The sequence below is a fragment of the Ovis aries genome, chromosome 25 (assembly GCF_016772045.2).
Source record: "Ovis aries strain OAR_USU_Benz2616 breed Rambouillet chromosome 25, ARS-UI_Ramb_v3.0, whole genome shotgun sequence".
In the NCBI taxonomy this organism is placed as follows: domain Eukaryota; kingdom Metazoa; phylum Chordata; class Mammalia; order Artiodactyla; family Bovidae; genus Ovis; species Ovis aries.
Genome location: NC_056078.1, coordinates 27,174,516 through 27,187,508, shown reverse-complemented (window position 1 = coordinate 27,187,508; position 12,993 = coordinate 27,174,516). Strand labels below are relative to the sequence as shown.

Below are 12,993 nucleotides of genomic sequence, written 5' to 3'. Positions count from 1 at the left end.
CCTACACTCCTGAGGGCCCCTCTTGACTAGTGTTTGTGTCTGGCCTGGGACTTGGCTCTGTCCGCTGACCCCACAGCCCAGGGCAGGTCCTCTAGCTACACCAGGAGGCCTTTTTTCCCCTCCTGGCTGCTGTGGCCCTGCCTGACTGCACCTGTATCAGAGCTCTTCATAGCCTTGACACCAAGAACCTCTTTCAGTGCACAGAGCACTTTTCTACCTCCCGTCTCCTTGTCCTGGGGCCCCTCTGGGAGGGAGGCCTCCCCATGGCCATCCCTGCTGCTCCTTCCCTGCATTGCTGACAGCAGAGGCTCAGCGAGGTTACACGCAGTGTGCTGCTAGCTAGACTCCTGACTACAGATACGTGTTCTCCCCACCGCAGCACCTGCCTATGTGACAGGCAAGAATGACGGGATGTGTGAGTGCTCCCAGCCCTTGCCCCCTATCTGCTAAGGAGAATTTTCCTTTGCCAACCCAGCTTTTTACCTCCTGACCCTTCGGGAGACTTTTCTTTGGATGGTTAGGTTACTATTGAGAAGCGGAAGAACTGAATATAGAAAGACAGGACTGGAAAGGCCAGAAAGAACAGCCAGAAAGAAAAGAAAGCAGAGTCTTGAGGAGAAGGACTCTGGATCAAAATGGGGACAGAGCGAAGGTGGGATGCTGGACCCCCAGAGCAACTGTGTGGACGCTAGACCTGGACTGGGAATGGGGTTATGAATTCGACCCCTCATTCATGTTCTCTGAGACATTAAGTAAATATAAATGCTTTATAATTATGTTTGGTTGCTGGACTGTGTTTCTTTCAATGGGACACCATGGAGACACTGGGCCATGTCGAGCCCCAGGCTTTACTTGGTTTACACCCAGGTATGTTGGGGCTTCCTTGATGGCTCAGATGGTAAAGAATTTGCCTGCAATGCAGGGGACCTGGGTTTGATCCCTGGGTCAGGAAGATCCCCTGGAGGAGGAAATGGCAACCTACTCCAGTATTGTTGCCTGGAGAATCCCATGGATAGAGGAGCCTGGCAGGCTACAGTCCATGGGATCACAGAGCTGGAAATGACTAAACAACTAACTCTTACTTGCATGTATGTTTAGCTGCCTTAGTAGGGCTCTGACACAAGCAGTCTCTCCTGCAGAGCGCCCGTCTCCCTGAGCCACAGCCACTGTGAACCCCGGCGAAGCTCCTGCGTCTCCCTCCTGCCACCACAGCTCTCGGGGGCCAAGGCAGCCCCGCTTCTGCCCTGCAGCACCCATCCTGTAAAGGCTTTGCCTGCTGCCTCCACAACCACATCCTTAGTGTCCACGCCAAGGTCCCTCACCTGCACCGAATTTTCTCGACGGTTGCTGGCCACGTCCCCAGGGTTGTCTTTGGCCAAGGCAGTCAGGATATAGTGGTCCTTCTTCTCCCGGTCCAGAGGGGACAGCACGTAGATGTCACCCTAGGAGGGGGAGGGTGGAGTCAGGTCCTTCGTCAGTTCGGCAGGTATTTATTGAGCGTCTGTGAGTGCCGACACTGTTCCAGGCTCTGGAGATACAGCACTGAAGAGACAACAGCCCCGGCCCTGCGGAGCTCTTGTTCTAGCGGCTCTCCTTGCCTTCACTACTCCAGAGTCTACCTGGAGGTGGGGTAAACAGCCCAGGCTGGAGCTCACTACCTGGCCAGGTACCTAGTAATGCCCCCCCAAGTATTCACAGTCATAGTGCCAGGCTGGGAGTACGTCTTATTGTTCACACCGAGAGGAGGGAGAGAAACCCGGCTGAAAGGGCAGAACGCAGTGGGATGTGGGCAGGCAGCGGGAGGGAAAGTCCAGCTTCAGCCTCACAAGTGGGGAAGGCTCCGCCTGGCCAGCCAGCCCCAGGCCACAGGGCTCTTTCCCTCCCTCCTGTGTACTGAAACGGCACATTTGAATCAGTTTGCCGACACTCAAAATCTTGAGCTTCTTCATTCCCACAAGACTCATGGGAACATGAGGGCTGTGTGGTGGGCACTTCTTCCCTCTCCCAGCACTGAGAATAGGGCCATGTATACAGTAGGTGCTCAGCTACTGTGCCCACTGTCTACAGAGCTTCCTATGCCTCTCTTGGGCAGTTTCAAAAAGCAGTCTCATGGACTTGAATCAAGTCTTCTAGTCTGGTGGAGACAAATCTCAGATTCTGTCCCACAAGGGGCAACTTCCAAAAGACTTCCTTCCAGGTCTGCTGGGACAGAAAGGCCGCAGTCTACGGATGTCTGGGACTCTAAGAACAGTGCTTGCCAAATTGACTGGAAGACCTCTAAGGCTACAGATGTCCAGGTGGCAGGACCCAGAAACAGAGGGCTGACTGCAATACTTTTGGTGGCTTCTCAGCCTATGACCCTGGGCCCTTCCCATTTCCCATTCCCCAAACCCAGGCCCTCCATTGCCCACTTACTGTGGTGGGGCTGATGGCAAACTTGCCCTCACCATCCACAAGGCTGTACTCAATGAGGGCGAAGTTGCCTGAGTCAGCATCAGTAGCAGTGACTGTCAGGATGACTGTGCCCACAGGAACATCCTCAAAGACAGCTTCCTGAAGCCCAGTGGGCAGAGAGAAAGCATATGCCATGGTTAATCTAGGGTCTCTGCCCTTGCCCGAGAAACTCACTGATGCAGACAGCCCGGAGCATCAAGCTACTCATGGATGGTCATCCCCACAGGACTTGAAGGCCAGCAGGGTGGGAGTGGAAGGTGCCCAAAGGTCCCAAGGAATGGGCATGGGTCCCAGACCCAGTGTCTGGCCACCCACCTGGTAGGACAGCTGGTCAAAGATGGGGTTGTTGTCATTGATGTCCACAATCTCCAGGTAGACAGGGATCTCAGCTGCCCGGGGTGGGGACCCATTGTCTGAGGCCCTCACGGTGAAGTTGAGCCAGTGCACTTCCTCATAGTCCACTGTCTGGTTGGCAATGACCTTCCCTAAGACACAGAGACTCTCACTGCCATCCTGGCCACCCCTCACTCGTGGAAGCTCTCTGAAGTGGGAAGAGAAGGATCTGGGGCTCTGAGGATGAGCACGGTTCACTGAGGGAGAAGGATGGCTAGGCATCACTGCCCAGCGGCTGGCCAGAGGGCCGAGAATAACTGGTGTCTAGCTCTTCTCCTCACTGGAAGGGCGAGAGAGCTTTTCACAAGGCAGAGAGGAACTTCCCTGATGGTCCAGTGGTTAAGAAATCGCCTGCCTATGCAGGGGATATGGATTCAATCCCTGCCAAAGACAGGGGATATGGGTCTGCTAAGATTCCACGTGCTGTGGAGCAACTGAGCCTTGCACCGCAACTCCTGAGGCATACTTCGAGCCTGTGCTCTAAAGAAAGCCACTGCAACGAGAAGCCTTAGCACTGTAACTAGAGAAAGTCCACGCACACCAACCAGGACCCAGTGCAGTCAGAAAAAGAAAAAGAGGGAATAGTTTAAAAAAACCGTGTGTGGGGGGGATGTACAAAAACAAGTCGAGGACACTTCTCTCTTGGCCTACTTGTCCCCTGAGTGATACTAATTGTGGAGCTTGAGTGGTAGAGAGGGTGAGGGACTATTCCAGGTTTCCAGCAGATGCTGAAGGGGGCTTCCATTCTAAGTGAGAGCGAGGCACCCCAGCCTTCCTCTGGCAGACCTTCCCACCTACCTGCTGAGGAGTCTTCCAGCTGGACATATCCCGGGGGCATCAGGTTCAGCAGGGTATAGGTGATCAGCCCATTGAGACCCTTGTCGGGATCCACAGCTGCCACAGCGATGAGTGTGGTCCCTGGGGTGGCCCCCTCCAGGATCCGCTCTGTGTAGTAGGTGATCCCGAAGGGCTTGAACTGGGGTGTGTTGTCATTGACGTCCAGGATGTTGACCGTCAGCTTGGCTGGAGTGGAGGCAGCAGGTGAGAGTGGCATGAGGGGGCCGCGGTGTGGCTGGGCCAGGCCTTCCTAAGCCTCGGCCGAGCCCAGAGAGCACGGCAGCATCGTACAGACCTCCCAGGGCTCCCTGAAGCTCGGCCCTAGCCTCGGGCGGTGGTCTGTGCCCCCGGACTCTGGTCAGGCTGCTCACTGTTCCATAGGGAGAGGGGCTTGGGTTCTGCCAACTGACTGGTAACCTTGGTGGAAGCCCTGGCCATCACTGTTGCTGTTTCCTAACTTGTCCCAGGAGACAGAACTCGGATGATCTGTAAGACCCTTTTCCATGATTCAACCTTTTGTTTCCCTCTGAGTTGTTCCCTTTGCATAACCAGCCTGGGCCCTTTGCTCTCTGGCTCTCTGGGACAAGTAGCAGATGACTAGGTCCACCCTTCCTGAAAACTAGGGCTTCTGGGCTATAAAGATAAGCAGTCAGTATCTGCCAAGCCCCAGCCAGTATCTCCTCCACTCCAGGGGTCTCCGCCTCATGGCAGAGGCCACGCCATCCATAAATCCCCCTCCACGCTCCCTGCTTGGCAAGGTTCAGTGCCTCTGGCAGCCCCTCCTGGCTCATGCCGCAGGCAGGACAGCCTGTGCCCAGCCACAGAGGGCAGCCTGCATGCCCTTCTCTTCTCCGCTGTGGTGTCTGTGGCTTCAAGTCACCTTGCCTTTTTCTTTGCTGCCTCTGGCCTGACCATGTGGCCTCTTAGCAGATCTGAAGTTCCTGTCTCACATCCCAGCTATACCCTGGTTACCAGTTCTGACAATGGGATTTTGACCTAAGTCTCCATCAACTCATCCTTTTCTCAGTCCCCTTCCAGTGTCTACCATGCCTCCTTCCCACTCTGAGGCTTAGAGTTCAAGATCACACACAGCTCTGGGCTTCTGGATCCGCCACTGCTGAGCTCTGCCTAACAGTGCGGACACAGGGCCACCCCTAGCCTCGCGGTAGCTGCCACTTTCCCTGGCCGCCACCCCTCCTCATGCAGCCTGACTACTGGCAGCCCCTGTCGCCGGTCCCCTGCTCCCTCCCAGGACCAGGCCTGCCTCTCTATGGGACCATGTGGGAGAGGCCTTACCATTTGGCACACTGACGGAGTGCTCTGGTAGGTCGCTGGCATTGTCAATCACAGAGAGAGTGACCTCATAGGTGGCAACCAGCTCCCGGTTCAGAGGGGATTTCACCATTACAGACCCTGTAGACCAGACCAAGTCAGGTTCAGCCCCAGGGGAACCCCTTAAAATCTAGGCATTCCAGGGGTGCTCCTGGCCAACCCTCCCAACCCCCACCATGGGCAGTGGGCCCCAGTGGATCTGGAACTTGCTGGTTTCCTCTGGCTGGGTGAGACCATAGCCACCTGCAAGCTGGGGCACGTCACTCTGCCCCTCACTCAGCGCTCGCCAGCCTGGCAATTATCTAACCTCTCTGCACACCTGTGTCCTCATTTGTGAAATGAGGACAATTACTGTACCTACCGCAGGGGGCTATTTGGAAGATTATAACAATTAAATGAATTTAATATATTTGTAAAGGGCTTAGAACAGGGCTTGGCATATAGAAAGTGCTATGTAATTGTTTGTTTAAAAAAATGCTTGTTGGAATTTCCTGGTGGTCCAGTGGTTAGGACTCCATGCGTTCACTGCCGAGGGCCTGGGTTTGATCCCTGGTTTGGGAACTAAGAGCCCACAAGCCACACTGCATGGCCAAAACAACAACAACAAAAAAAGCACCCTGTATTCCACAACGACATGAATAAACTGAACCACTGAACTTACAGTTAAAAATGGTTACGATGGTAACTTTTATATGTATTTTATAACTTAAAAAACACTTGTGTTCTAGGGAGATCAAGCATAAAGGAAGGGCAATGCATTGAAAATCCCTGATGGGGGTCCCTGGAAGGGACAGCAGTGGCACAGTTGGACAGTAAGGCCCACCCCCTTGTCATGATAACGGGGTCAGGGGGCAGGGCATGGCCGCCCAAGAAAGGAGCTGTACAACAAAGAGCTGTTTCCTTCCCTCCTACCCTCTGCCCCCAAGCCCTAGCCTGCTCCTGATTCACAGAGGAGCCCTCCAGAAGTTTGGGCTTGACCTGGACAGACTGAGTTTTGCCAATCTCAGGCCTGGCTCTGTTGGGACCTCTCTTCTTCCTGCCAGTGTGAGGGCCTGGTGGCTCTTGCTCCCATTGGCCTCATCCTAGGGTGAAACCTCCTCTCTCTCCCAGCTCCCTCTCAGGCACTGGGGTGTCTGGGACTCCCTTCCCCCTTGGCAGACTCCCCCTGCTGAACTCCTGTCCTCCGCGGGTCCCCCACGGTGGGGCAGTCACTTACCCTGGGCCGCTGCCTCCTCCTCCTCCTCCTCTTCCTACTCTCGCTCCCCGTCCCCGAGGCTGGGGAGCGAGGATGGGGAGAGGGTGGCTGCATTCAGTCTGCAAAGGCTGGGCCACGGCCTTGGCCCAGGTCCCACGGGATGGGAAGGGTGGTGGGGGTGCGGTGGGTATGGAGGAAGGCGATGGGGTGAAGCAGAGAAGAGATGAGGTGAGAAGTGACAGAGAAACAGAGCTCAAACCTGTGGGCCTGCCAGCCATGAGGAAGAGAGAAGAGGGTTAACACCAGTTAGTTCAGGGTGCAGAGGGGATAGAGCAGAGTAGGGCATGGGGGACTGAAGGGCTCGGCGCTGACCAGGGCAGGAGGTTTGGGAAGGATGGGGTGGATGGGAAGAGGCAGAGGGGCAGGGAGCTAGGGGAGCAAGGGGGAGCCTAGTAGGATAGGAGCACCCAGCGGGCTGAGGCTCTAGCAAGGAGAGAGGTGAGCAAGGGAGGAGGAAAGCATGAGAGAGAGGGGCAGAGAAGACGCTGGAAAGGAAAACAGAGAGAAGAGAGTCAGCTGGAGAGAGAACAGGAAAAAATGGTAGAGGCAACAGTATGCATACAGCTGGGCGGGGGCACGGGGCAGCTCTCCATGGTCCTGAGAAACCACTGCAGTGGGAATTTGGCTAACCTGACTCAGGACTAAGGCATCTAATTCCTCCTAGTGGCTCATGGTTTTCCTGTCTTCTTTTTTCCTTTGGGCCTCAGAGGCATATTGAGTTAATCATACTCTTTAGTTGTTTGCACATGCTGGTCACTGGCATCACTCTTGTTTCATATATGTTATCTTTTCCCTTCTATTCTCACATTCCTCTCCCCGTCTCTCCTCCCCTTGGGCAGTGTATTAAAGCGTATTTATTGAAAGTGTTCCTGCAAATCATGTATTGTTTTTGTATATGTGTTTTATATTTATGCAATGGGATGTGAGTTTATATATATGTATATAACCCATTCTGTTTCTTATCATTTTCACTAAGTACTTGATTTTACGGTTCCCCGCCCTCCACCTCATGTTTCTCTGTGTGAGCCTAATCTATTGCTTCTAAGCTGCCTGGTATCCCATGATGTGCACCCACCACAGTTTACTCTCCAATATCCCAGGGATGGATGCCTTGGTTGCCTTCAAGCTCCTGTCACCAATAACACTGCATAAACATTCTCAAATAGTCTCATTATCAACCTGAGAGCTTCCTCGGGACATATGTCTAGGAGCAGAATTGCTGGGTCATTGGGTATTGCTGGACTGCTGTCTAGATATGAAATTAGTCAAAATTCCTGCGTAGTGTATGATGTTCCCACATTGTCACCGATACTCAATACTGTCAAGCATCCTAATGTCTGCCGATCACATATGGAAAACCAATATCTCACTGCTGTCTTACTATGCATTTCTCTGAATAACAATGATTTTTAGCATTTCTGTCACTTCTCTGGGCCATCCAAGGAGTATACCTGTAAGTTAGTCCTATGTCTACTCCTTAACTCCCCTCAGAGGCAAAAATGCTGAACTTTTGGAAAAATAATGAAATTAAAGTCAAAGTTATAAGCTGCAAAAATTGTAATAGACAAGCCACAGTTCCCCTTTGTTTTGTGATAGTGTAAAAAAAATCATTAAGGGTATACATACCCACACATATAACATAGAAATACATATGTGTGTGTACCTATATATATATGTGTGTGTGTGTGTGAAACTTAGAAAGAAGTTAAATGGCCTGGATACATATGAAGAAAGTGTTCAGCTACTCAGTTATTAAAGAAATGCATATTAAAAAATGCAATTTTCCTATAATATTTAATGCTATCACGAGTGTGGTGAGATGGGCACCCTCATACAATACTGGTAGAGTAAGATAACTAGGGAGCTGGTCAAGGGAGAAAGAAGAAGAGAAGGGAGAAAGGAAAAGAGCCAGGGGAGAGATAGCAAAGAGAGGGAAGGCCGTGGTGTCAGTAGGAGGGAGAAGAGAGGAGGAAGGAGCAGCTGACGGGTAGGGAGGAGCAGAGGAGGGGAGCAGCAAGGAGGAGGGTAAGGGAGAAAGCAGAGAGCCAGCAGACTGGGCAGGGAGTCCGGAGGAGGGCCGGAGGGAGCAGGCCTTTGTACCTGTGTTGATATTCACGGCAAAGGCGTCCTCCTGGTCAGGCACCAGGCGGTCAGTGTCATCCTTGGCCACGATGCCGATGATGTGGTACTCCAGCTTAGGATTGAGGTCACGGTCAATGGCGGTGACATTGGCAATGATAGTGCCTGGCTCAGCTGACTCCAGCACGCTCACCGTCTGGATGGGGTTGAGGAACTCGGGGCGGGAGTCATTGATGTCATCGATAAGGACAGTGATGATGGCTGTGCCCGAGAGAGGGACGGTGCCCCGGTCGGTGGCCACTACTGTTAGCCTATACGATTCCTGCTCCTCCCTGTCGATGGTGGCATTGCCGACGCGGATGATGCCGGTGACTGGGTGGAGGATGAAGCGGTCCTGAGCCCCAGCTTCTATTCGGTAGATCAGCTCCCCATTGAGGCCACTGTCCTCATCTGTGGCTGTGATCTGAAGGACTGAGAATCCTGTGGGGGTGGGAATGGGGAGCAGCTGAACAGTTACCTTTTATATAAAAACATTACACTGAGATACTTTCCTTGGGGGTCACAAGGGCCTCTTCCCACAATAGCCTTGCTAGCACCTATCTTTGTTATATATTTATTTTTAAATTTATTTATTTTTAATTGAAGTATAGTTGATTTACAATGTTGTACTAGTTTCAGATGTACAGCAAAGTGATTCAGTTATATATATATATAATATATATTCTTTTATATTATGGGTTATTGCAGGAATATTAAATATAGTTCCCAGTGCTATACAGTAGGTCCTTGTTATCTGTTTTATACATATTCATGTGTATCTGTTAATCCAAAGCTCCTAATTTATCCCTCCACCCCCAGCTTCTTTTGGTAACCATAAATTTGTTTTCAAAGTCTGTGAGTCTAATTCTATTTTGCAAATAAGCATCCATCTTTTATGCATTTTTTCATCTGCAATTTTCTAGGAAAATGGTGTCCTATTTTATTTTGCTTATTTATTTTGATTTTGTCCTATTTATTTTGATGATTTGAGACTGAACAATTTTTTAAATAATTCAATGATTAGTTGTATCTTCTCTTCTGCAAAGTGTCAGTTTTTGTCCTTTGCCCATTTTTGGTCAATTTATGCAAATTATATAATTATAATAACTTGTGATAAATATCTTTTGTTCTCAGTTTTTAGTTCACCTTTTGATACTGGTTATATGATGTAAAGAAGTTGAAATGGTTCATATGTACCAGAACTTAATATTTTTCCCTTTTTTATGTTCTTCTGTTTCTTAAATGCTTAGAACCTTATCTTTAAAGCAGATAAATATTCACCTGAAGTGTCTTCTCATATTTTTGCATGTTTTATACTCTTTTGTATTTTCTTTAGGGTGTCTTTGGGTTTCTTTTTGGTGTCTGATATGGGATGAGAATCTACACTAAATAGGAACAAATGTTTTGCACACTAAACAGTTTTCACTACCGGTTTCATCGTTTCCTATATGACATAGTGTTACATTTCTTAATCTACCCATCACTGTTGCTGGGCTACTTTGTCTCAGAGTCCTGTGTTCTTATCATGTGGTTTGAAATACTGGTAATATGTTGTAAAACCTGGTAAGACAAATCTAGCTTTATTACACTTATTTTTCAAAATGCTCTTTAGAATCAAACTTGTCTCCCAAATCATATTTGATTTTGATGGAAATCATGTTAATCCTGTTTTGACTTTGAAACAATCAGTCTTTCCATGTAGGAACATGGAGGGAACATATCTTAATAATCTTGTTTTGTACACAAGACACTGTAGGTCTGAGAAAAGAAGAGAGGGGGACTCGGGTCTCCTGACACCCTCTCTGCCCACCCTGCTGCCCATCCTTCTCCCCACTGGAGGTGACTTCTGCCTCCAAACCGTGAGGCTCCAATCCCCACACACGACCAGCTCCCGTCTGGGGGCTGGGGACTGGGGCCTGACCCCTGCCTACCTGGTGGGCAGTTCTCCAGCAGGTGGACGGTGACAGCGGCAGGGCTAAAGGTGGGCCAGTTGTCATTGTCGTCCAGGATGGTGACAAGCAGGTCGGCGGTGCCATTGAGCAGCCCGATGTCCTCAGCCAGCAGCAGCAGCTCCAGGACGGGGGGTGAGAAGGCCTCCCGGTCAATGACGATACCTGACCTCACTGTCACCACACCTGGTACCCAGCACCACCAGCCAGGGAGATACAAAGGATAAGGGATGTGGTGGGGAAACCGAGCAAGAACCAACCCGGGGGCAGGGGGTGGGGGGAACAGAAAAAGGTAAGGCGTGATGGTAACAGAAATGAAAGAGTTCTCCACAATGACTTTCTTCTGCCAAGGTTCAACGACCAATGTTTAGGGAGGCCCCCTCCCCAGGTGTCCTTGGCAATTCTCCAGAGCTCTGCCTGAGATGAGCCTCAGGCTGGAGGGCTGAGCAGCTCTTCTGAGAGAGGCGCCAGCACATCCCTCCTTGCCCCTGCCACCACACTGGCCAGGCCCAGACTGACGCAACACAGGAGTTTTGAGTCTGGCTTGAGGATGGTTTGCTTCCTCTGGAAGACTAGGGGCCCCATCCTCCAGGCGGGGGAGGAGAGAAGAGGGAGTGGGTTTTGGGGGCTCTTTACTGAGGCTGAGTTTATGCGTCTGCAGGTCACTTCTGTTGACCCCAAGCCTCTTTCTGGTTCTTCCTCGCTGGCCCCTGGGTGGCCTAATCCAGCTGTAAGATGGGGGCTGTGAGGAACGGGGTCCCTCTGGAGAGCCTGGACCCAGCACTGAGAAAGGAGACCCTAGCTCTAGTGGTGGAGACTGGAAGAAGGAAGCCTTGGAGCTGGGCTGGGAGAGCTGGGGGCGCATGCAGAGGCCTCACCGGTGCTGTTGTCAATATCAAAGAGCCCGCTCTGGGCGCCCAGCAGCTGGTAGGTCACCACAGCGTAGACATCCAGGTCTGCATCCAGGGCCAGGATGGGCCCGTTGAGCACCGTCAGGGAGGTCCCTAGGCCGGGGGAGAGGGGTCACTGCAGGGCCAACTTGAGCCCCCGCCCACCCCTCCCCCGCCCCGCCCCGGTGAGCCATGGCTGACAATGGATGAGAGGAGGGGAGGTGAGGCGGACAGGTTGGGGGGCCCTGGGCCGGGCTGCGGCAGCCTTGGCAGACTGACGCAGATGCTTGGGGAGCGGCCTCAAAGCCCTGCTGGGGAGAAAACACAACAGCGGTGAGCAAGCCCCTCCGGCCCGCCCGGAGCACGCCGGCCTTCCCAGCAGCCTTTGAGGCTGGCCCCCGCGGGAGGGTCTGGGGGCTCCCTGCGCCCCCTCCCCGTGTGGGGCCTGTCTAGGTATGCACCCCCAGCCCAGTGTGCCCGCGCACGTGTGTACACAACGCTCCCAACAGCTGCCTGACCACTCAAGGCTAGGAACCCACGTGTGTGCCCCGGACTCTGTGTTTACACAGCCATGAGCACTCACTCTCTAACGCTCGCAGGCCTGGGAGGCCCCTCGCTGTGCATTCTGCCCCCGCAGGCGGTTATATCCGCACATGGAGTGCATCGTGCAGGCACCCCTGTGTACCTCTGCACACGTGTAAGCTGCACACATGCCTCACGTGGGCGTGCACTGGCACATGTGTGAGCATATACACAGGTAGGTTTAAGATTCATATCCCTACAGGGGAGACAGCCAGCCAGAGACAGGGAGTATCCCAGCTCACCTCTTCCCAACTTAAGACTCCAAGCCCTGGGGGCTGGGGAGGCTGGAGAGGGAGTGAGAGGATGTCCTCGGGGAGGCAGTGAAGAGGAGACGCAGTGCACGTGTGTGGGGGGAGAGCCACACCGATCTGTGAGGGGCCTGGCCCCCCTTCTGATTTCAGATGCTCCCTGAGCTCTCAGAAGCCTCCCGGAGGCCCTATGCTCCTGGAGCTGGGGGAGCACGCAGAGTGGGCTTACTCCCCTCCTGGGTAGCTTTATGGCTAAATGCCCCTCGAGGAGGGCAAGTGGGGTTCTTCTCAGTCTTGGGGACCAATGACTGCCTCCAACCAGACCTGTGGCCTCCTTGGTGGCCTCTAGGAGCCTGGCAGCCCTGGTCCTCCAGCCCTTCAGAGCGACACTCGCTTCTCCCACCACACCCGTCTGCACTTGCCAGCTCTGTGTTCAGCCAGGCCTCAGCTGGGCCCCCGAGCAGGCACAGGAAGTCCTCGGCATCTGAGCTCAGGGGGTGCCTGGTAGCAGCAGGGGTTCCCAGGCGGGCCCAGCACCTACCAGCAGGAGAGTTCTCCATCACCTCCGCCAGGTAGGTGCTCTCAGTAAAGAGGGGGTGGTTGTCATTCTCATCCGCAAGAAAGATAAGCAGCAAGTCAAAATCCTGTGGGAGGCACAACGGGAGGACAGGCTGTAGGCCATGTTCTGGTTCTGGCAAAGTGCTCCAGGGGAGGAAGACTGGGAAGTGGGGTGGGAGGAAGGTCAAAGAAGAGAGGTAGATGATTAAAGAGCCCACACCATGGGTCCAGAGACCTGGGTTCAAGCCCCAGCTATGCTAGCAGCTCACAGGGTGGCCTTGGGCAAATCTTTTCCCTTCTCTGGGACTCAGTTTTCCAATCTGATGAATGGGGATCTTAACTCCTTTTCACAGAGATGTGTGAAGTTCACAGGAGAA

At 52.7% G+C, this 12,993-nt stretch overlaps 1 protein-coding gene across 5 annotated transcripts in view; it reads right to left on the bottom strand.

Annotated features, from left to right (window-relative positions):
* The window catches only part of LOC101107570 (cadherin-23), an 84,452-nt gene that overhangs the window by 10,965 nt on the left and 60,494 nt on the right, over positions 1–12,993 (bottom strand). For all 5 annotated transcript variants that reach the window (XM_060406593.1, XM_042240761.2, XM_042240763.2 and 2 more), the window contains 9 exons: positions 12,600–12,702; positions 11,217–11,342; positions 10,321–10,524; positions 8,372–8,830; positions 4,981–5,097; positions 3,646–3,870; positions 2,770–2,939; positions 2,416–2,553; positions 1,323–1,442 (listed from right to left, as the gene is read on the bottom strand). In XM_060406593.1, the coding sequence (XP_060262576.1) occupies positions 1,323–1,442; positions 2,416–2,553; positions 2,770–2,939; positions 3,646–3,870; positions 4,981–5,097; positions 8,372–8,830; positions 10,321–10,524; positions 11,217–11,342; positions 12,600–12,702 (1,662 nt within the window). The remainder of the gene's footprint in view (positions 1–1,322; positions 1,443–2,415; positions 2,554–2,769; positions 2,940–3,645; positions 3,871–4,980; positions 5,098–8,371; positions 8,831–10,320; positions 10,525–11,216; positions 11,343–12,599; positions 12,703–12,993) is intronic.